The sequence below is a fragment of the Malaya genurostris genome, chromosome 2 (genome assembly GCF_030247185.1).
Source record: "Malaya genurostris strain Urasoe2022 chromosome 2, Malgen_1.1, whole genome shotgun sequence".
NCBI lineage: Eukaryota > Metazoa > Arthropoda > Insecta > Diptera > Culicidae > Malaya > Malaya genurostris.
In genome coordinates this window covers 20115359-20136070 of record NC_080571.1, presented here as the reverse complement: position 1 = coordinate 20136070, position 20712 = coordinate 20115359, and the positions used below count along the sequence as shown (strand labels likewise).

At 38.3% G+C, this 20712-nt stretch overlaps 3 protein-coding genes across 3 annotated transcripts in view; 2 read left to right on the top strand and 1 right to left on the bottom strand.

Moving 5' to 3' along the window:
- LOC131427523 (1-acyl-sn-glycerol-3-phosphate acyltransferase alpha-like) overlaps nt 1-5821 on the bottom strand; it is a 33824-nt gene extending 28003 nt beyond the window's left edge. Inside the window, exon 1 of the mRNA XM_058590790.1 lies at nt 5386-5821. Coding sequence (XP_058446773.1) covers nt 5386-5567 — 182 coding nt within the window. The 5' untranslated portion in view covers nt 5568-5821. The remainder of the gene's footprint in view (nt 1-5385) is intronic.
- A 5094-nt stretch (nt 5822-10915) lies between these two features.
- Nucleotides 10916-11944, top strand: LOC131432109 (NADH dehydrogenase [ubiquinone] 1 beta subcomplex subunit 8, mitochondrial). The gene is made up of 3 exons (XM_058598199.1): nt 10916-11080; nt 11269-11492; nt 11546-11944. The coding sequence occupies exons 1-3, from the start codon at nt 10993-10995 to the stop codon at nt 11756-11758; spliced, it is 525 nt and encodes a 174-aa protein (XP_058454182.1). The 5' UTR covers nt 10916-10992; the 3' UTR covers nt 11759-11944.
- A 5560-nt stretch (nt 11945-17504) lies between these two features.
- LOC131429903 (collagen alpha-1(III) chain-like) lies at nt 17505-20712 on the top strand. The gene is made up of 2 exons (XM_058594345.1): nt 17505-17829; nt 17884-20712. Exons 1-2 carry the CDS (start codon nt 17802-17804, stop codon nt 20127-20129), a joined length of 2274 nt encoding a protein of 757 aa, XP_058450328.1. The 5' UTR covers nt 17505-17801; the 3' UTR covers nt 20130-20712.

Sequence of the window (20712 nt, the reverse complement as noted above, 5' to 3'; positions counted from 1 at the left end):
TCTCCAATTCATGATTAAATTATAGACCAAACTGAACAAGTTTTACAACGACACAAGACACGATTCACGCGTGATCTATCAACAGCTTTACCAAAAAGATACCAGCAAAAAAATCACCCTTTACATGAAATTATTGTATCTATATATGAAATGAAAATACAAACCACTCTTGTGATAGAGTAAATGAATACAGCATAGAACGGCAATTAACACATGGATCAATAAGTCACGAGACATCTTTTTGCAAAATTTTTTTTTATTCATCAACATAATCACCTTTTAGGGTGATACAATGGTTCCAACGTTTTTCCAATTTTTCAATACCATGTTTATAAAAAAATTATCTTTCGCTTCAAAATAAGCTTCAGTTCCAGCGATGACCTCCTCATTTGATCCAAATCTTTTTCCCTGGAGCATTTTTTTAAGATCAGCAAAGAGCCAGTAGTCACTGGGGTCTAAATCTGGCGAGTATGGGGGGTGGGGAAGCAGATCAAAGCCCAATTCGTTCAATTTCGCCATTGTTTTCATCGACTTGTGGCAGGGTGCATTGTCTTGATGAAAAAGGATTTTTTTTCTCTGCATGTGCGGTCGTTTTTTGCGATTTCCTCCTTCAAACGCACCAGTAAGTAAATATAATAATCACTGTTGATCGATTTACCTTTCTCGAGGTAGTCAATGAAAATCACGCCATGCGTATCCCAAAAAACTGACGCCATGACTTTGCCAGCTGACTGCTGCGTTTTCGGACGGCTTTCGCCAGCTGTGCGCCACTCAGATGACTGCCGCTTCGACTCTGGAGTGTAGTGATGTATCCATGTTTCGTCCATGGTCACGTAACGACGCAAGAAATCTTTTTTGTTGCGAGTAAATAGCGATAAACTGCTTTCTGAATCATCGACTCGTTGCTGTTTTTGTTCCATCGAAAGCAATCGCGGCACCCACTTGGAAAAAACCTTTTTCATGAAGGATAGTAAATACACTTCCATATGATATCTGTGTCATCTCAGCAATCTCACGGAGCTTCACTTTACGATCTTTCATTATAATTTTTGTCACTTCACTCACATTTTCCGGTGTAACGGCTTCCACAGGTCTACCCGAGCGTTCCGCGTCATTTGTGTCGGTACGACCACGTTTAAACTCGGCGAACCACCGACAAATCGTTGCTTTTGATGGACAAGAGTTCGGATAACATTTTTCAATCCATTGTTTCACTTGCACGGTGTTTTTACCCATTAAAAAACAATGTTTTATCAAAACACGAAACTCGGTTTTTTCCATTTTTTAAACAAACTACAAAACGACTTTACTCCAAGCTCGATAACTCTGCTGTTTCTGGTAGGATCGGGACTTATTGATCCATGTGTTATTTTTAACATATATTATTACTAGGGGCTTCACAATTACTTGCTGGAAAACATGCTTTTCTACGAGTATGATTGGCCCAATACATCATATTAACAAGATATCCAGCTCCCACGTTTCCTGAACAAATCATTGGCACATTCTTTTTTGCAAGCATGGCGCCCTCAAGCGAGTCCGCATCGAATCTCGTACATAGAAGTAGGGGAGAGAAATGTCAAATTCGTACGCGAAAAAAAAGCAGCACTGCGCACCCATACAATTGACATGATATGTTGAATGTAATGCCGTGCGATGACGTTGCTGAGTTTAAGATTAATTTCACTCCAAGCTAACCGGGTCGGCCCATACATTTCAAATATATAGATATTCTTATTTTACAATAGTTTTTCTGTGTTCAGCACAAGAACTACGTTGTTATCTATACCTTTTACTTATGTATGACTTCAAAATTGAATTGAAATGACAAAATGAAATCTACTCAAAATTAAGATCACCTTTCTCTCCGACAAACGCCAATTCAGCTAGAACTGCATCTCGATGACGACAGTCTTTCGCGTCTTCGTAGGATTCCACTTGACGATAGCTTAATATGTTTTATTATGCAGAGCCTCAGCGTGTCGAGAGGTTCATGTCATTAGGCTCCACCTGAACGTTGTTCGCCACTTCATGACCTTTTGTCTCGTAATGGCAACATGCAAAATCCTACCACTACACATGTGTCGATTAAAGAAAAGCGATCGAGCATTTTGCCAGAAACTACAGCACATAAATGTTTTGGTTGATTGTCAAGAAATTCAACAAATCGACGTCAACATTTCATAAGGTCTCTTGTTTACTTTCTCTTTTGTTAATATCTCCTTAATTTTCTCGTGTACTTACAAAATATTCGTATATAATGAAAGACAATATTCCCATGTTTCTAACAGTACCAAATATGTAACGAACATTTGTATAATAACGCAGATATAGTTGAAAGAGAAAGTACACAAAGAGAACCTGTCAATTGTTTTTAGGCCCTTTTGAAATGTTGACTAGAGATGTGCGAAACAGCTCATACTGGTGAGCAGCTCCGAACTGATCAGCTCACTGAAGAGAATCGATTCAATGCATCAGCTCATCAGCTCATTTAGAATGAACTGAAGGTTAGTTTTGAGCGCCGTTTTTCTTGCACCGTATTTCTTGCGTCGTTTCTCTTACTCCGTTTTTCTTACATATGCATGATCAAAATCATTAATGCTTAAAGAACAATGCTATGCGAACTAATTTGTGTCCGAATCATTATTATGTCACATTTGTTGGCATCCCTGAATGTACCTTAGCCTACTGAGTGAGAGGTAAGATTTCTTATTGACAATGGCTCATTCAATCTGTTAAAGGAGGATAGATGCACATTTGGTAGAACGAATGAAAGCACACATTTCTTCTCATTTAGAACTCGCTCTTCAAGAGCCGAAGATCCGTTCAGGTCGTATAACTTGTTTCCACCTTACCAGTGCGGTGAACTGGTGAACTGCGGTTCTTTTAAAAAGAGCTGTGAGCTGTTAGCTCACTTTAAAGATTCGATTCACTGGAACAGCTCAGGAGCGAATTGCCCATCTCTAATGTTGACGTCGAAATAGGGCCTCCGAAAGCCGAATCATCTTCGTGTACCATTCGCACCAAACTAGTGCAAATAATTTCACCGACATTCCGCTGCTAATCCTTTGCATTTGAGGAAAATGCATTGCAAAGAGATTCAACAAATCGGTTTTTCTAAGAGTTACAAATGAGCTCTCAAAAGGTTTACTATATTGTATTTCACTGGAATATTTTAAATCCCAAATAAAATAATCAACAACAAAATTCTAATTATTGCTATTAGCGACATTTTTTTTTATGGACGAATTTCGTGACAACTTAAACAAATCTTGGTAGCACGCTCTCAGATTTTAATGAAACTGTCACAAAAAGCCTCTGCATAATTTGTTATTCCAAATTCGTCTAGGCCATTTTTTGGTAAGGACCTAACGAATAGTTATTGTCGAAAAATGACAAATCCCACAAAAAATAAAGCATATACAATGCAAGATGGGACAAATTTCTGACAAAAACTTCTTCAGAACTTTTCTACCCGCATGTAAAAGTACCATTTGATTAGTTTAATAAACTATTCCATGTATAATACAAACCATATTCTTGAAAGTTTTATGATATCTAGTACAGTTAGTTCATTTAAAAACAGTGGTTAATATAATTTGACATACAAATTTTAAAATTGATTTTTATAGTAGTATAGTAATGTTTATAGAATCGATTAGTAATGTTTTCAATATTTCTATTCGAAAATTTGACTAATTCTGGGTACACCACTAGTACAACACTTTTTCTAGGATTTTCATTTTTCGACTATAACTATTACAAAAAAAAACACCGTTTTCGATTTGAATGAAATTTTATCCCAACATAGGTAATTATGTTCCCTTCCAACCGCCTGTATATTGTAGGATATGCATTTTCAGAAAAGTTTTTTTTTTAATAAAATCATTTCTTGTCCAGTACTGATACTTTTTGCAAATATCGGGCAACTAGCGAAAAAGTATTCGGTGCAGTGCTAGGAAAATCATGATCAGAAAAAGTTCATTTCATTATCACTCGTGAAAAAATCGGTTCGAAAGATTTTCTAAAAAAAAGTCAGCGACTGATAAAATCACTTCCGAGATTTTCAGTCATGAAAAAGGCATCCACAAAACTCCGTTCTTCCAATCACTTCACCAATACGCCTGCTGTTTAACGTCATGGTTCGAATAATCGTTTTATTGTTAGTTACATTCATCCTCGAATTCAACTCCACAGCAAAGCAGCCTATGGGACAGAACTATCTCCTATTAGAGTCTAAGTTTTATCTGAGAAAAAAGACTGGCTGGATAACTAAATGGTTCAGATATGGAATGATAATAAAAGTGACTGAACAATTAAGGCAAAATACTCTTCAATACAGCCTACACAATGTTCGTCCACTGACTAATTCAATTGTTGCATATGTTGGCAAAAAATGATTTTTAGGTTAGTTAGTGTGACATTTAACTTAATTGTGATGATGTTTTTTTTTACTTCTGAGCTGTTACTAAATTTAAAATTCAGGGAAAACCCTCCAGACTTTACTAGTTACGTGGACATCATAAATTGCAATGCAGCTTTAGTAGAATAAATTGTAAGAAAATGATTCTTTTTTGTAGTTGATCGCAGAGTTGTGGAAGAAGATTTTAAAACATTTAAAGAAAGAAACTCCGAATGATGAATTGATTATAAACTCTGCCAAGACAAGGTACAAAAAACGACGCAATCCAACTGGATTTAGGGTGGGTAATGTCAGAAGCTTCCTTGGGGTGACGTGAATACCATAAAACATGACATTTGAGATAAACAAACATCAATTTAATGATCTGGTTAGAATAAAAGAGGTTTGAACAAGAACAGGGCTATTAACCTGAACCTGAAATTAGAGCGCAACGAAAAATTACAGTGTTGTGTACAAAAACACAAACGACCGTGGTGGCATTTGAAAATTTAACAGTTTTGACATTCAAGCGAATGCTTTATAAATAATAAATATATACAATATATTTATGCGCCGTGCCTTTTCCGGTTTACGTGTTCCTAAATTCAAAAATAGATCGTGAAATGTGAAGAGAAATAGTGAAAAGATGCAGAAACATGAATTATCTATCCATGCTACTAACATATATCTTCTCCATATGTCGAGCTCTCAAGTCTGTCTACTGTACTCCCCCATAATGTCTACTCACATATCACCCCCATTAGAAGGATGATTAAAATCATAATTTAACTAGAACTGATAAATCGCTGTACAATTACCCACGCGCCCGAAGGAATGCAAACGAAGAAAAATGATCGATACCAACCGTGAATACACGCATTACGTTCAACCAAAGCCTTGTTTATCAATTTTCATTTTCCACTTTCCGGGGTCCGTATCGATTTTTCTTCCAGTCAGAACATAAAGAGCTAAATATTACTTACACCAAGTTGCGTACATTCCTCGGTCGGAAACTCATCGCCGGGATCAATATCATGGCATTGATGATGACACCAAGGTACAACACGAAGAACTTAAAGTAGTACCGGAATGTATGAGACGTTTCATAGAAAATGGGCAGGAGAATAATGCCGCAAACGAGACAAATTTCGAAGTAGCTAGCCATTGTATCAAAGCTTCTGTTTCAAAATCACGAAACGCTAAACATTCGTCGAGATACTTTGAAGTTGCTTTACTCTTAGATATCACTTTTCATTACTCACTACGATCAGATAAATAAACTTCTCAACAAATAAGCTTCAACTCACTATTTCACTTATATTGCAAAAATATACACATCGGAACAGTACCGAATAGAAACAGATCACGCGCGCACAAACCTCACTTGCAAACCGTCTAGCACTAACTGCAGTAGAACGAATGTATTCACGCTCACTTTATTCAACTGATGCAGCCCTTTACGATTTGTATTTGTGTACGCTACATGCACGCTGACCGCATACATCACAGTGGTGTGAAATATGTTTGAAAAAGAAACATAAATTCAAAACATTACATATCGACTACATAGCCGTTAACACACATGAACAGAAATGCTGACCAAAATGTATTAATAAATGTTTAATTAACTCTCAATATGATGTACAATGATCATTTTAGTGTGTACAATACACACACTAAATCATGCAATTCTATACTTTATGCGTTTCACACGTTATCCTTTCGATTTGTTTTGAATCCTATTCATTTCCAAACTCGGATTTTCACACTCACACATGCGTAGAAACTTGCATGAAACGCTGTTATGCTGCATAGGTAACAACATTGATTGCAACCGTACACTCAAAAAAGATTTCCGGTCAAAATTGCTATTTTCCCGCGCAGCTGAAGTACAGAGCGACTGGGAAACGTCGGTTCAAGAACGAGTAACATGAAAATCTACAATTCGTTCTGTCATGTTCTGGAGACGGGATGTGTACCATTAAAGCAAAGTAGTAAACAAATCGAAATGAATTGACTGAAGTTTAAAGAAGTCAATCAGAGCACGTCAACAAGATTGATGAAATAATGTCGGATATCTTGAAATCCGGAATGACAACTTCTTGTCGAAAATTGATGTTTTAAGTCATTACTAAACCCAAGATGTCGACTTCCAGTTTATCTTGGTCATTGAAAATTCTTACAATGTTGGTATTTTGGGAACAATGTGTTTAGTTATTTTTAAATACAAGATAGCGATTTCTAGATGGTCGAGTAGGTTTCGAAAAATGATGTTCTTAACCCCAAGTAACTTGTAGCTGTCTTCAATGCTACATAATAAATCTTGCATTAAAACTTTAAATTCCACGAAAGCCCACTGAAAACCTCTATAAGAGCATGTTCCTGCCAAGTGGACCATTCTTCATAAGGTTCATAAATCAAAGTGAAGAATCAGCATAAACCTGCGTTGAAACTCTAAATTCAAGAAAATTTTGAAACCAGCTTTATGGTCAACATCAAATTTATTCGGATGGAATGAATTCCGCTATGAATAAACTGTCGTTTCGATCATATTTTTCTTGAGTATATGTGTGTGTCATGTCTACTTTGAATGCAATCAGTGCGAATATATTTGATTCTATTTACGTGTTTGAGACTTTTTCCGAACATAGAAACTTCATGCGCTTTTACTTCTATCGTGAATGTATGGATAAAAATAAGAATTATAACTAATCGCCTTGAAATAAATGCGGTTTTCGCGAAAGTGTCCATAATTTATGAAAATTATTTTCTGTGATTCATCGTCATTTTTGTATAAAACTATTTCGTGGCGTTAAAACTTGTGTATACGTTTTGAAATTAATTATGAAAGTCCATCATATTTCCTCGTTTTTACATTTCGAAGTTTATTTCATCTCAATAAAGGCTACGGCAAAGAATATCATTATGGTGCCCATGAATTTTTCTTTAATGCAAATTACACTTAACCTAACAAGCAATAAATCATATAGCTCACAACAAATGTGTCATAAATGTACTTTAGAACCCTCAAATTTGCTCTGAGTGAAACTGTGATCCAATGAACACGCACACACACGAAAATAGATTTATTATATATTTTAAAACCCTAGATGGAGAGTCCCCATTTTGTCTACATTCCTTAAAAATCGTACAATTTGCATATTTAGTGGAATAGGTTTGATCCTAGGACAGCTGTAACCGCATTAAGAGCCAGGAGGAGAAGAGGCTGAGAGTTTATAGTTGATTACTGCTTAGTATATACTTTAAATGTGATAAATTTGAAGTGCACATAATTGCTTTGCAACCGAAAATACAGATCACTTTTCCTCCTGATCTGACAACATTGGCCGAGAGGCTTTTCAAAGTCACAACAGGACTCCATAAAAATAACGGTAACTATTCACAACTGCAATGTTTTATACCGGTCATTGGATAATATAGACTTTCAACTAAATGATCAGCTATCTCTAATTTGAACAATAAAACTGAAGGGATTCCACTTTAGGAAGTTTTTAATTATAGTTTAATTTTAATCTCATCACCAAACAAATGAATCGAGCGAGGCGGATAAAAATCAGTTGGAAGGGTATAGAATTGGAGACTTTCAGGGCCTCATTAGCAATCTGTCATTAGGATCGTTGATTGTAGGTTGATAAAATAATAAAATAGAAAAAACCATATCTATTCACTACGTTGGATTTAATGAATGACACAAACATTAGGATCGTTGATTGTAGGTTGATAAAATAATAAAAAAGAAAAATTCACACGTTTTTTGAGAACGACCAATAAGCCATCCATCAACATTCACTTTAAAGAGTAATTTCGAATGACTCGGCACTCGCTGAGAATAAATTATAATAGTAAACGGCAGAGAAGACTTTCGTCTGGTGTTAAATTTAATACTCTATCTTTCATAGCTCGCTTGCAATAACTTTTGAAAGTGGAAGTTGACAGGTGGTTTATTGGCCGTTCTAAAAAAAACGCGTGAATTGTCCTGTGTGAATCAATATTAAAATTAATAATATGTTTATAATTAAATACGCCAAATCGCGCCGCCGATATTTACAGAAATTGGCGTCAGGTCGATTCGCCGCCGCCGCTGGTCAAAAAGACGCTTTAGCCGTCGATGTTGCTAATATTGATCGGCGCACAGGTCTACATACAACTAGGTGAGAAAAATGATAAAGTAGCCAATCATATTTCTGATGTGATGTATATTAATGCCCCGTTTACACTTCTGTTGGAAGCCAGCATTCTGATGCCAGTATGCTGGCTCCAGCACGCTACCAGCATAATGTAAACGCTTTGCCAGCTGCTGGTTGTTGCCAGCATGCAAATTTCTGAACGTTCTAAATTTCATGCTGGCAAGCGATGCTGATGAAGAAATTCAACGGCGACGGAATGAAAATATTGAACATCTCGTACGTATTTCATGCTTTTCTCAGTTGAAAGCATTCGTTCGTATGAAGAGATTCAATATCAAAACTATGAATGATGATTTAAATATTTAAAAGAAATATTTCGTTGTTTTTAATATTTTTTTTAATTTTGCCAGCAAAAAACTATCAGTAATAGTGTAAACATTGTCAGCTGCTGACGCGCCAGTATACCAGTAGCAATAGTGTAAACGCTACATAAATATGAAACCGTGGCCGTAATTAAAGGCTGATTTCGGGCTGTAAACTTACAGATTCTGGCACGACTAAGGGCATGTTCAGGAGTGTTCTAGTTCTAGATGCATAATTTAAGTCATTTTTAAAATTTAAATCTTGAAATTATAACAAAATAAACTGGCAACCCCAGCAGCGTTTTATCTGTGTTTCAAATATAGTGATTTTCACTGTCGGCTAGAAAAGATTGCGATGCGATAAGATAGCGACAAAATGCCGCAAAGATAGCGAAACTGTCATTCGCATCTATTCAACCCCTTCGAGACCACAAGCCAGAAAAAAATATTTTTTTAAATTGACCGTTACAACAACTAATTATTAAGAAAACTGCAGTCATAATTAATTCATATTGATAATGCGTATGATTATGGCTTTAACTTGCACGGATTTTTTAAGCGTGTGCTATTTATTTGACATAATGTACGATTCAGACGATCCGCCTCCTTCCGTCACCGTCACCGAAACGTCAGCTTCCGTCAAAATTAGTTTAATACTTTCTTTACCGGAACGTTCACACGCTCCGTCCGTCAAGACGTTCCGTGACGGTGACGTTACGTGTGAATGGCTCCATAAGAATACATGTAATTAATGTTGACGGTGCCAGTGACGGAGATTGACTGTGACAAAAGAAGACGGATCGTCTGAATCGTACGTAATTATTATTTTGTGCTTAGTATCAGACCCTGTCAGCTTGGAGCGAAGTCAATCTTCAGTTCAGCAACGCCATCGCACGGCATCACATTCAACATATCATGTCAATTGTATGGGTGCGCAACCCTGCTATTTTGGCGCGCACGAATTTGACATTTTTCTCCCATACTTCTATGCATAAGATTCGATGCGGGCTCGTCTGGGGGCGACATGCTCGCAAAAAAGGATGTTGCCAATGATTTGTTCGGGAAATGTAAGAGCTGGATATCTTGTTAATATGATGTCTTTGTTAGTATGTACCCTTTTCATTTATATTTTGTATTAATCGACGCCTTGGTTTTCAAAACCTCGTGCTTTAATCGATTGTGCTATTTGTCTACTCTAAAAGGTTGGTCGTCTTTGACAGATATACATTTGTTGATGCTTTCGATGAAATAACAATTGTCGCTAAGGAATTTTACCAGTTGAAAATGCAATTGGCCTCAATCCAACAGCCGATTAATTTTTCTTTTGGCTCTGATGCTAGTTAATTTCAATACAACAGACAGCGAAGGGGTTAAAAAAACTGTCCAATTTTCTGGCAGCGATGCCAGGTGAAATTTTAGGCGTCTGCGTATTAGAAATGGTCCTATGCGACCTCAATGTTTAGAAGTATGACGAAAAAACCAAACGAAAACCCTACAGTAATAGCAAAAGTCATTAAAATGGATGATTGTTTATAAAAATTTCGAAAATCTGCAAAAAAGTCGGCTTAATTGCAAAGTCTGCTAACAAACGAAATTTCAGATTTACATATCAATCCGCAAACCTGGCATCAGTGGTTCTGACGCTCATTATTTCGCAATCCTGCGACGATTCCGTCGCATTCTATGTCAAGCTGAAAACCACTATATAGAAAAAATAGAACGGCAGTGTATACCAGTTTCAAATTTGACAGTAGAACTGGTCGAAAAAATAAAACTAAAACGGATTGCTGGGGATACGTTTGTTTCAGTTTCATTTACATTATAGACCACCCATATGAATCTTGTAGCTGCTGAATTTGCTTTAAGCTTGCTAGAATTACATTTATTGTCAGCAAGTTGGAAATATTCTAATGTGTATCCTTACCTTAATGAAAATATATAACATAGTTATGCTTCATGGGCCAAATGTACTAAAACTTATCAACCCTTGCTTTGAGCTGTCAAGAACCTCAAGAACTCAAGGCAATTATTTTTGACATTAAAATATATTTTTCAGATCACGACTGTCGAATATCCGACAATGGCAGCGCTAATCAAAGGATTGAAACTAGTCTCACAAATCGCTCCGAAGCATTCAACTTTGTTCGCGTTATCCACCCGACAAGCCCGTAAGTATTCTCAGTGTCTCTATGCTCGGTAACATTGAAAGATAGCCAACCAAATTGAAATATAACCAATTCAAATTTTGTGTTCATATTTACGTAACTTTATATTCTTCGATTCCAAACAGTCCCAATGCAATCGAATAGAAAATTTTTTGTTGACAGATAAATTTTTGAATATTTTTTTTTTTCAGACGGATGGAATAAAGATTTCAAACCCGGCAAGATCCCCGAAACAGAAAAAGAGCGAGAAGCTGCTGCTCGTAAATATGGGTTGCATCCGTCGGAGTATCAAACATACCCCGACGATGGTGCTGGGTTTGGAGACTATCCAAAACTTCCCGACACACCGGTAGAAACCCGCGATCCCTACTACCCGTATGATTTCCCAGAGCTCAAAAGAAATCTGCACGATCCGGTACGTACATTTGCGCAAGTAAATTTACCCATATTGATCATGTCTTCTCGTAGATCCACGTTCACGCAAGTATCTATGGCGAAGATCGCTACGGTACTGCTGAACCGCTTCGCTTTCCGATTGCCAATCAATGGTATACCTTCATTGGTGTCATGACGGCATGCTTCGTAGTTTACTTCTGGCTGGAGAATTACAAGATGTTTCGACCGGTTCTGGAAAAACAGTACCCACACGATGGTCCGCACTATACATTTGAGAAAAAGTAAAGACTAAAAGTGCCGGTAGCAAAAAAAAAAGCTAAATCATCGGTGCAAACCATTATTTAACAAAATTGTTTGCAATTTGTTTATGGCATTCAATTATTCAAAGCACTACGATAAAATGATGGCTTGTATAATCAGATCGGGAACATGCTAATTAGTGTAAATATACTGGCAAGTTTAGCAAAAATATGTGAATCGCTCATTTTCTTCCGTATGATGTAGCCCGTTTTGTTCCACAAATGAGTTTGACATATTTTTAGAAACGCTGTAAGCTTAAACCACATGAAGAGGACAGTATCATCAAACACTACAATGAACGATTGTGAATATCGCAATGCAAAATTTTGCATTTGATCGAAACAGTCCGATTTGACCGAAATTCAGAAGCGGGTTGAAAGTCTCAGAATGCAATTTTCACTTAAAACGAAATAATCCGTTTCGATCGAAATACGGAATACGAATGAATATTATGTTCGAAAGTCGTAGGATGTTTTATGGTACTTATAATCTTCATTGACATACTATGGTAATCACGCGTCAATGTCGTTTCAATGTTTTTTTTTTCTGGCAAACCTATTCCAGTTTTTCCCCTGATTGCTGTCGAACTGTTTGTTTGAAGTCAATTTCGAACCAAGTTACAACGTTATTGAACTCAAATTCGAGTGAACTACAAACCTGATGCTTATATCCCATCCCCTTTCTGAATGCGAACCCAGCACAGTTTCAGTGTCAGTATAAGTTTTTCTTTTTCAAACGAATGCGACAAAAGATTCATTTTTTTATACATAACGGATGTTATGATAAAAAATTGACCAACTTCAAATTAACGCATTTTTTTTATAAAAAACCTGCACACTCATTTTAAAAATTACTATTTCAATTTAGAAAATTCAGATATGAATCGAAGCAAGAACAATGGGTCAAAATTCAGCTCGCGCATCGGAAAAATCCGAACTATTCGCATGGCGAAACTGTTGAATGTGTTACCAAAGTTGTAAAACTGATCAGATAACCTTTGTTGACAGCCAGCAAGACAGGATAGAAGAGAAATCGAGAACTGAAGGCCATAAAAAAGTAGCAAATAGTGGTCAAATGTCTTCAGTGAAACTCCAGTGCTGTCAACAACCGTGCATCGAGCCGGACAAGAAGACGATTAGGGGACGGGTATAGCGTGATAGGTAAGTCGATGTCTCACGCAGCCCACCTGGGTTCGATTCCCAACCTCGCACATAGGGTCAGAAAATTCTCTGGCCCGAAGAGGCGAATGACCTAAAGGTTAACAACTCTATAATCGAAACAAAAAAAAGGAAGACAATGACTCCAAAATCATGAAGATAAGTAAAATTTTTCGGCCAGAGTACGGCTGTGGAAGCTCCTATCTATCAGGTGTACAACTTTGCTTCCGCCGATTTTTTCCAAAATTAAAAGCTTTTTTGCGAAAAAGTGCTTACAGATGTATTAAAAGTATTATCCGTCGCTAGCGACAACTTTCTCCCATCTTTCCGGCAATTTTTGGATCCTGGCTCGAAAAAAGGAGTCCTCTTTTGATTCTATCCATGAAGCAATCCATTTTTTCAGCTCTTCGAAGGATTGAAAATGTTGATCTGCCAGGCCGTGTGCCATCGAAAGGAATAGGTAGCAGTCAGAAGGGGCGACATCTGGGGAATACCGCGGTTAGGGCAAGACTTCCCATTTCAGCGTTTCCAGATACTTTTTGACCACTTTTAAGACGTGAGGCCGAGCATTGTCGTGTTGGAGGATGACTTTGTCATGTCGCTCTTGATATTGTGGCCGCTTTTTTTAGCGCGCGACTGAGGCGCATCAGTTGCATTCAGTAGCAATCTCTTGTGATGGTTTCACCCGGTTTTAGGATCTCGTAGTACATCACACCGAGCTGATCCCACCAAATTGAAGGTTTTTTTTCTCTTCCACCACCATGTTTGTCTTCGACATCGAAATCACCATTTTTAAAAGGTTGAAACCACTCCCGACACGTTCTTTTACTATCGGAAAGATATAAAGATGCTGATGAAGTTTGATTGCCTCCTGAAATTCTATACGGCAACTGGAATGGGTGACCGAGATTTTCTAACACATCAAGCTATCAAAGTTCGAGTGTTGTCTTTCATCAAGTAGCTCAAATGTCCTGTTGTGTTTTGATAGAATTTAGTATATTTCCTTTACGGATGAAGTTAGGATTCAGTTAGTATTTGATACTATTTAAAATTTTCATACATAATCGTTTCTCATACAAGTAGTTTTTTTTAATAAATTAACTAATTTAATAGAACTCTGATATTCTTCAAAAATTCATAAGCGGACCTTACACGATCATTAAAAGTGTCATTAAGAAAAAAATAATGTCATTTTAATGAACGTGTAAGGTGCAGTAATGACGAGTTTTGCTTGCAAATTTGGAATATCATTACTTAGTGATCATTAAAAATGACATTTTGAATGCTCGTGTAAAGCGGCCCTTACACGAGTCATTAAAAATGTCATTACTAAAAAATAATATCATAAAAATGTCATTACTAAAAAATAATATCATAAGTAATGACGAGATTTCTATCAAATTTGAAATACATCATTACTTAGTCATCATTAAAAATTACAAAAATAATGCTCGTGTAAGGGCCGCTATACGAAAACAATATACATTTTTGTGGCAATGTTGAATAGAGGTAGAAGAAAACCTAAATAGCGCCCCTTACACAATCATTAAAAATGTTATTACGTAAATAATTCACGTGTTAGGGCCACTATTATCGCGGAACCGTCGAGTTTAGCACCAACGTCGTCATTTCTTGTGGAGCTGAAAAATATACGGATTAGGCGAACGAAAAAGATTTCAGTATTGCGTGAAAAGCTAAATGGAATTAAAATTGACTTTTCATATATACTTTTGAATATTTGAATGTTTTCATCTGTGATATTTCTTTTCGGGATTTGCATGTATTATTTTGTATTCAAGTAAGCATTATAAGTCTTATTATATCTGTATTGTTCAACTGTAGATTCTTGGCCTTAAAAAACTCGTTATCGCATTCTACACTGGTGCTTCACTTAAATTTGAGCGAGTGTACACACTAATGGCGTCTTCGTTTGGAAACTGCATAGGGTACTGATCTTACAAAACAGTTGTCGTTTGTTGGAGTTCCGAGCTGGAAGGATTCTTAGTGTCACTAGGATCGTAAATGCGAGAAAGAATAATGTAAGCATCGGCCGTTGCAGGATCGGCTGTAACATATCATCAATATGATGATATGATCATCATATGATGAACAAGCTCAGTATTGAATCAATTGGGGGACGAGTGCGAATAAAGCCAGCATTTGACGGCGTCGCGCTCGATAAAAATGGTTCGAACAGTGACCAGAATGCCTGAATGCCCGAGATGAATCCCGTACAGCATTTTGATAGTTTCTTGCACTGAGATATGCTAATTCGAAATGAAATAATCTACATCAAAATTCTATACGTGGCTATTTTTTTTACTCTCTTTTGTTCCGCGTTATTTAATTGTGTGGTAGAAATTATTTGTCGCCAATAAGTCAATCTTTATTATAAATGCACCATTACAATTCTGGAAGCGAAGCAATAAAAGTTGTGAAATTCACACAATCAACTAATACGAACGATTATCATTTATATTCGCATTCACGTCCTCCAGTTATGTCAGTGACATTACTCATCCGCCTTTTTATTTGATATTTTTGTTTGATTTTTTTTTATTTTTGTGGTTGTTTGAAGTAAAAACTGCGATTTCCATGAAACAAACCGACATTTTGGAGCTGTAAAACCTCCCCATAGTACAAAAAAAAACGGAAAAAATACAGAGGGAATTGGTAAAATGTCCTCGTAGAAAGTTTTCAAATAACGATGGACACGGCCTTTCAAAACGTGCTTTCGAGAAAAAAAAACGTGTTTAAAATGTATTGCTTATAAAATCTAAGAAAACAATTTATTTTTCTAGGGAGCGCATAAGGACGAACTATTTATAAAACCATATATTTTTTAATGAATGTGTTGACAAATTTCAAATCAATCGAATAAGAACTATCATTCTTGGAATGTTTTACTGTAAGAAAACGCAAAGAAAAATTAAATGGTTCGACCTTATCCCACAGACTAACAGACAGGGCACTCAAATTAGATTCTCCAATCATTTTAACGGTCATTTCGAATATTCCTTTATTTGGGACAGTACACACATGTGTCATGATGGCGCCACGTTACCCTATCAAAAACATACTGTCTTTCATCTAGACTGTGTGTATTTTTTTCATTTACCAACAGAGTTGCCATTCATACAGAATTACAGAAACTCGAGTCATTCTTTTTTTTTTTGTAGAGGTTTTAACCTTAAGGTCATTCGCCTCTTCGGGCCAGAAAAACTTTCTGACCCTATGTGCGGGGTTGGGAATCGAACCCAGGTGGGCTGCGTGAAAGGCATCGACTTACCCATTACGCTACACCCGTCCCCCACTCGAGTCATTCAATGCATTTCCCATGAGAGGATCGCAAGTTGACAATTATCGCAGAAAATCGAATCGATGGCAACGTGCTGACCTTTGATTCTCAGAAATATCATCGAAAAAAAAATTCGCTCTCGCACTGGTGTCTATTCTATGTTAAATGAGCCATGCCGGGTGTTTGTTGTTGCGATGATATTAGTCTTTCTTTGATGGCACTGATTCAATCGTGTGAAGAGTGAAGAGTGAGCATTCTTTGATACGATAAAAGCCATCCTTGGTTACAATATTTACTTATTTCTGGTCTGCTGACACTTAATTTCGGGTGAAAATTACCAACACAATCAAAAATAGTTTATATGAACAAATCAGGCATCCTTGCAGCTGATCGGTGTTAACAAACGAGGTGGAACCAACTAGTAAAAGAACTTTTACATAACACAAGGGGTGTACCGATAGTAAATAGTTTGCGCAGTACAATATAGGTGGAACTAGTGCATCACGAAAAATTATTTTTATAAGAATTTACTCATACTGTCATGTCTGTTAGTCTGTGCTTATCCGCCCCTTGAGCTGACATTCGTTTTTCCTTGTATTTTGACAGTTAAAATTGTAACCATCATCATCGCACACGAACGCCTCTAGTAGTAATACACAATGTTAGATTATCCATTACGATAAACGATTCTGTTCCGCAGCACTACAATGATCGTTTGATAAATACTACAACAGCGGTATCGGTGCAGAAAAAATGTAGCACTGGTGTACCGGCATGCAGGAGTATCATTTGAACAACGTAATAAATGTACCATATTCTTAAAGGTTCTACCATATCTAGTATATTTAGTTTATGGTATTAGTTCATGCGAGTGTTTGTGCAAGTGGTAAATGAATGGTTTCAGAGTGCGAAAATTTAATGACATTTAAAATGTTACTATCTATCGGGCTAATCAAGCATTCTCTTTTAAGAGGCATTCCGAAGAATTCGGTAATCGCTGTGAGTTAGTCATAACAGTTAACAAAAAAGAAAAACAATCTGATTTGTCTGGTGTCAACATTATTAGTTTATTTCCAATGGTACATGTGCAATTTCTCTTCAACATACAATATTTCTAGCAAGTGGATTAAGTTTTTTGGTGCGTGTAGAAAAATAAATCAGCCCTAGACAGTATTCAGCCCAGATTGCATTTAGTACCGGATTTAGTACATGTACAACAAGGAACGAACAGAAAAAGGGTCTGTCAAAAAATACCAAAGCAACGAACACGAAAAAAACGACGAAGTAGCAAACAGGAGAAAACGAAAGAAAGGAATTTCAAGTCCAAGCTGTCATCGTTGTCGAAATAAATCTGGAAAATCGTGAAAACCATCAGAAAATCGAGGTTTGTTCTGCGTTAAATGAGTCTTGGTCCCGGTCGACACTAGAGCAAGTGAAATTGGCAGCGTAGTTACCATAGAAAGCGAAAAAATTGAAATTAAGTGAAGCGCGCTCCACTTGCCTTCTCTTTCTGATTCGGTGTGTTGTGGCCACAATTAAGCTACTGCTTATTGTGAATTTTTACCTGTTTTGAATGACCAGTTGCATCGGTGGAAGATATGGTAGGTTTTGCTTGAGCTGCGAAGTTTTCATTCGTTAATATCGTATTCTGGTAGATGGTCCCATAGGTGGAATGCATTGCGATTATATACAGCCGTCGCAGCAACAGCAGCAGCACTTATACACCGGAGGAGGAGGAGGAGGAATGCCTAAAAAATCGGAACCGGGGGAAATCACTGGACTGGGTCGAAGTAAAAAAATGAATAAATTGGAAGCTGGTGGTGGACCAGGACAGCAGCAGTCTCGACCAGGTTCCGTGGGAGATGCCGATTTGATGAGCAGTTTTGGTTTGAAAGATGATGGTTCACCGATTATGAAAGGTGGCCCACCTGGAAATGGACCGGGTTCACTGCAGATATCAGATGCATGCAGCATCAACAGCAGTGTAGCGAATAGTGGACCCGGCATTGATACCATGTCAAAAATGGGACCGGGAATGGGCCAAGATGTGCATCCGGACGCAGGTAAAATGAATCAGGGTATTCCGGGGATGATGTCTAACAAACCATCCAATAAGTTGGAGTACACGCAGCAGCAAAGTCAGATATTCGTATTTAGCACGGCACTAGCTAATAAAGGTGCGGAAGCCGTACACAGTGGACAATTCCGCTCGATTATTGCATATCATTGTGCACAGATGCAAAAGCAAAACCGACTGGGAAACTGTGGGCCTGAAGATGGTGGGGTGGGTGCAATGTCACCATGGATGGACCACGGACATGGCTCACCAGATCATCACATGAGAATGAATCAGGGCCCTGGACCCGGAATACCACCGGACGGTGTGAAGAAATCGGCCACGATTCATCACACGCCAAATTCATGCTTGGATAACGATAACTCGGTACCAATGTTTGCGAATGAGCACTACATGCGTATGGGATCCGGTTCAGATATTGGACCAATGGGAAACAAAAAACCCGCCACCATCCATCACACACCGAACCCTTGCATGGATCAGGACGGATCGCTTCCAATGTACCCAAACGATGGTCACCACATGCGAATGCAAGGACCGGAAACAATGTCGAAACCGTCGACTATTCATCACACACCGAATTCATGCATGGACGGTTCTGATCAGTCTGCTGATCATTCCGGTGGTGGCGGCCCGGGAGGACATCCACCGGTGATTAAAATGGAAAACCCTTCCCCCGGTGGTCCGGGACCTGGACCTGGAAGTGGTAGCCATTCCAGTTCAACGATTATCGATCAAATGAACTCTTTGGTCGCTTCACTGCCCTTGATGAAAGGTGGCAATGTGCTGTCACAATCGAGAGGTCATCCACAACCATCATTGCAGGGAGTAAAAGTACCAGACGAAAACCTCACACCACAGCAACGACAACATCGGGAACAACAGCTGGCCACCATTCGACAGATGCAGAAAATATTTTTTCCCGAACAACGAGGAATGATGGATCCACATGGGATGGGAATGCGACCGCAATTCCGTGGCGGAATGCCCGGTCCTGATTTCGGAGGGCCACCCAATCGACCGCTGAATCCGGCATTTATGAATACGCCACTGGGAGCTAATGGTCCGATGGGACCGGACGGTCCTGGGCCAGGTATGATCAATGAACAGATTCCTCCGATGCAATACAACAAGCCCGGTATGATGAACCCTGGTATGTACATGGGAGGTCCGGGTGGAGGACCAATGGGACCGATGGGTGGCCCAATGGGTCCCGGTGGTGGAGGCCCAATGGGTCCCGGGGGTCCTATGGGCCCCATGGGTCCGGGTGGTCCCATGAACCGTATGTTTAAACCTGACCCAGATCCAATCTTTCCACCGATGTCCGAAATGGGAGGAGGCTACAACAGTATGAGTAATCATGGCGGTCCTGGTCCTGGCCCGGGAATGTTCAATCCCGGAATGCAGCGAATGGGTGTCCCAGGGGGACCGGGCCCCGGTGGACCAAACATGATGCCCAAAATGCCGGATCAAGGTGGACCGCTGCCCCACTCCCCTCTTGATGATGATCCGTTAAAATCAGGACCCCATCAGATGATGCTTCCAAATGCTCCACCCCAACAACAATCAGGTACTCCGGGGGCGAATGGCCCCGGTAGCAATGGAACTCCTAATCCTCAAGGTACTCAAAATCAGAGCAACAACGGTAAATCAAAGGAACAATCCGTATCTCCCGAGCATCAGCAACAGCAGCAACAACAACAGCAAGGAGGACCTGGCAGCCAGCAGGGACCACTGACACCTCAGACACCCCAGGGTGGACATCCGACACCGGGTGGCGCGGGAGGACCGCTCACACCGCAAACGTCGATGGCAAACACTTAAAGGTGAGTCCCTTGTCATTCGTATACCATGAAATTGAATCATTTTTGAAATCTGCCTTATGACAACACAAAAGAAGAAATACAAAAATAATTAACAAAAAACCGATTATTGCTCAACGGTACGATGTAATTGAAATCAACCGGAAATCAAAATCGGATTACTGAAATAAAATGGAACTGCTGTTACTGAGGTTGAATCTACAAAAAGAAGTAAAACGAGAATGAGCAAATAATCAGTTGAAGAAAAAGGAACAAAAAAAAATGTAGCTAAGTAACATGTGGCTAGGCAAAGGAAAAACAACAGAAAACCATGTACGTGTAAGCTTTTTTTTTCATTGAATTGTTTGTGTTATTTCGGCATTTCGAAGCGAAAGAAAAATTCAACGAGATTGTGTTTTTACTGGACAACAAACGCCGGAAAGTGGAAGTCCTTTTTTGTGGTGGGAAAGTTATACAAATTTCCCTCCTACTATTCTAATTTTGGTATTTCTTTTCCAAGTGCAGCGTTTTCGATTATATATAAGACTAACACAGAAAAAAAAGTAATAATTAACAGTTGAATAAAAATGTGTAATAATTTTAAA

Bases quoted from the DNA above. Each gene is read 5' to 3' on its own strand.
- LOC131432109 (XM_058598199.1), top strand. From the start codon at position 10,993: ATGGCAGCGCTAATCAAAGGATTGAAACTAGTCTCACAAATCGCTCCG. The intron at 11,081-11,268 runs GTAAGTATTCTC...TTTTTTTTTCAG, and splicing joins GTTATCCACCCGACAAGCCC to ACGGATGGAATAAAGATTTC. The intron at 11,493-11,545 runs GTACGTACATTT...GTCTTCTCGTAG, and splicing joins AAAGAAATCTGCACGATCCG to ATCCACGTTCACGCAAGTAT.
- LOC131429903 (XM_058594345.1), top strand. From the start codon at position 17,802: ATGACCAGTTGCATCGGTGGAAGATATG. The intron at 17,830-17,883 runs GTAGGTTTTGCT...GTATTCTGGTAG, and splicing joins TTGCATCGGTGGAAGATATG to ATGGTCCCATAGGTGGAATG.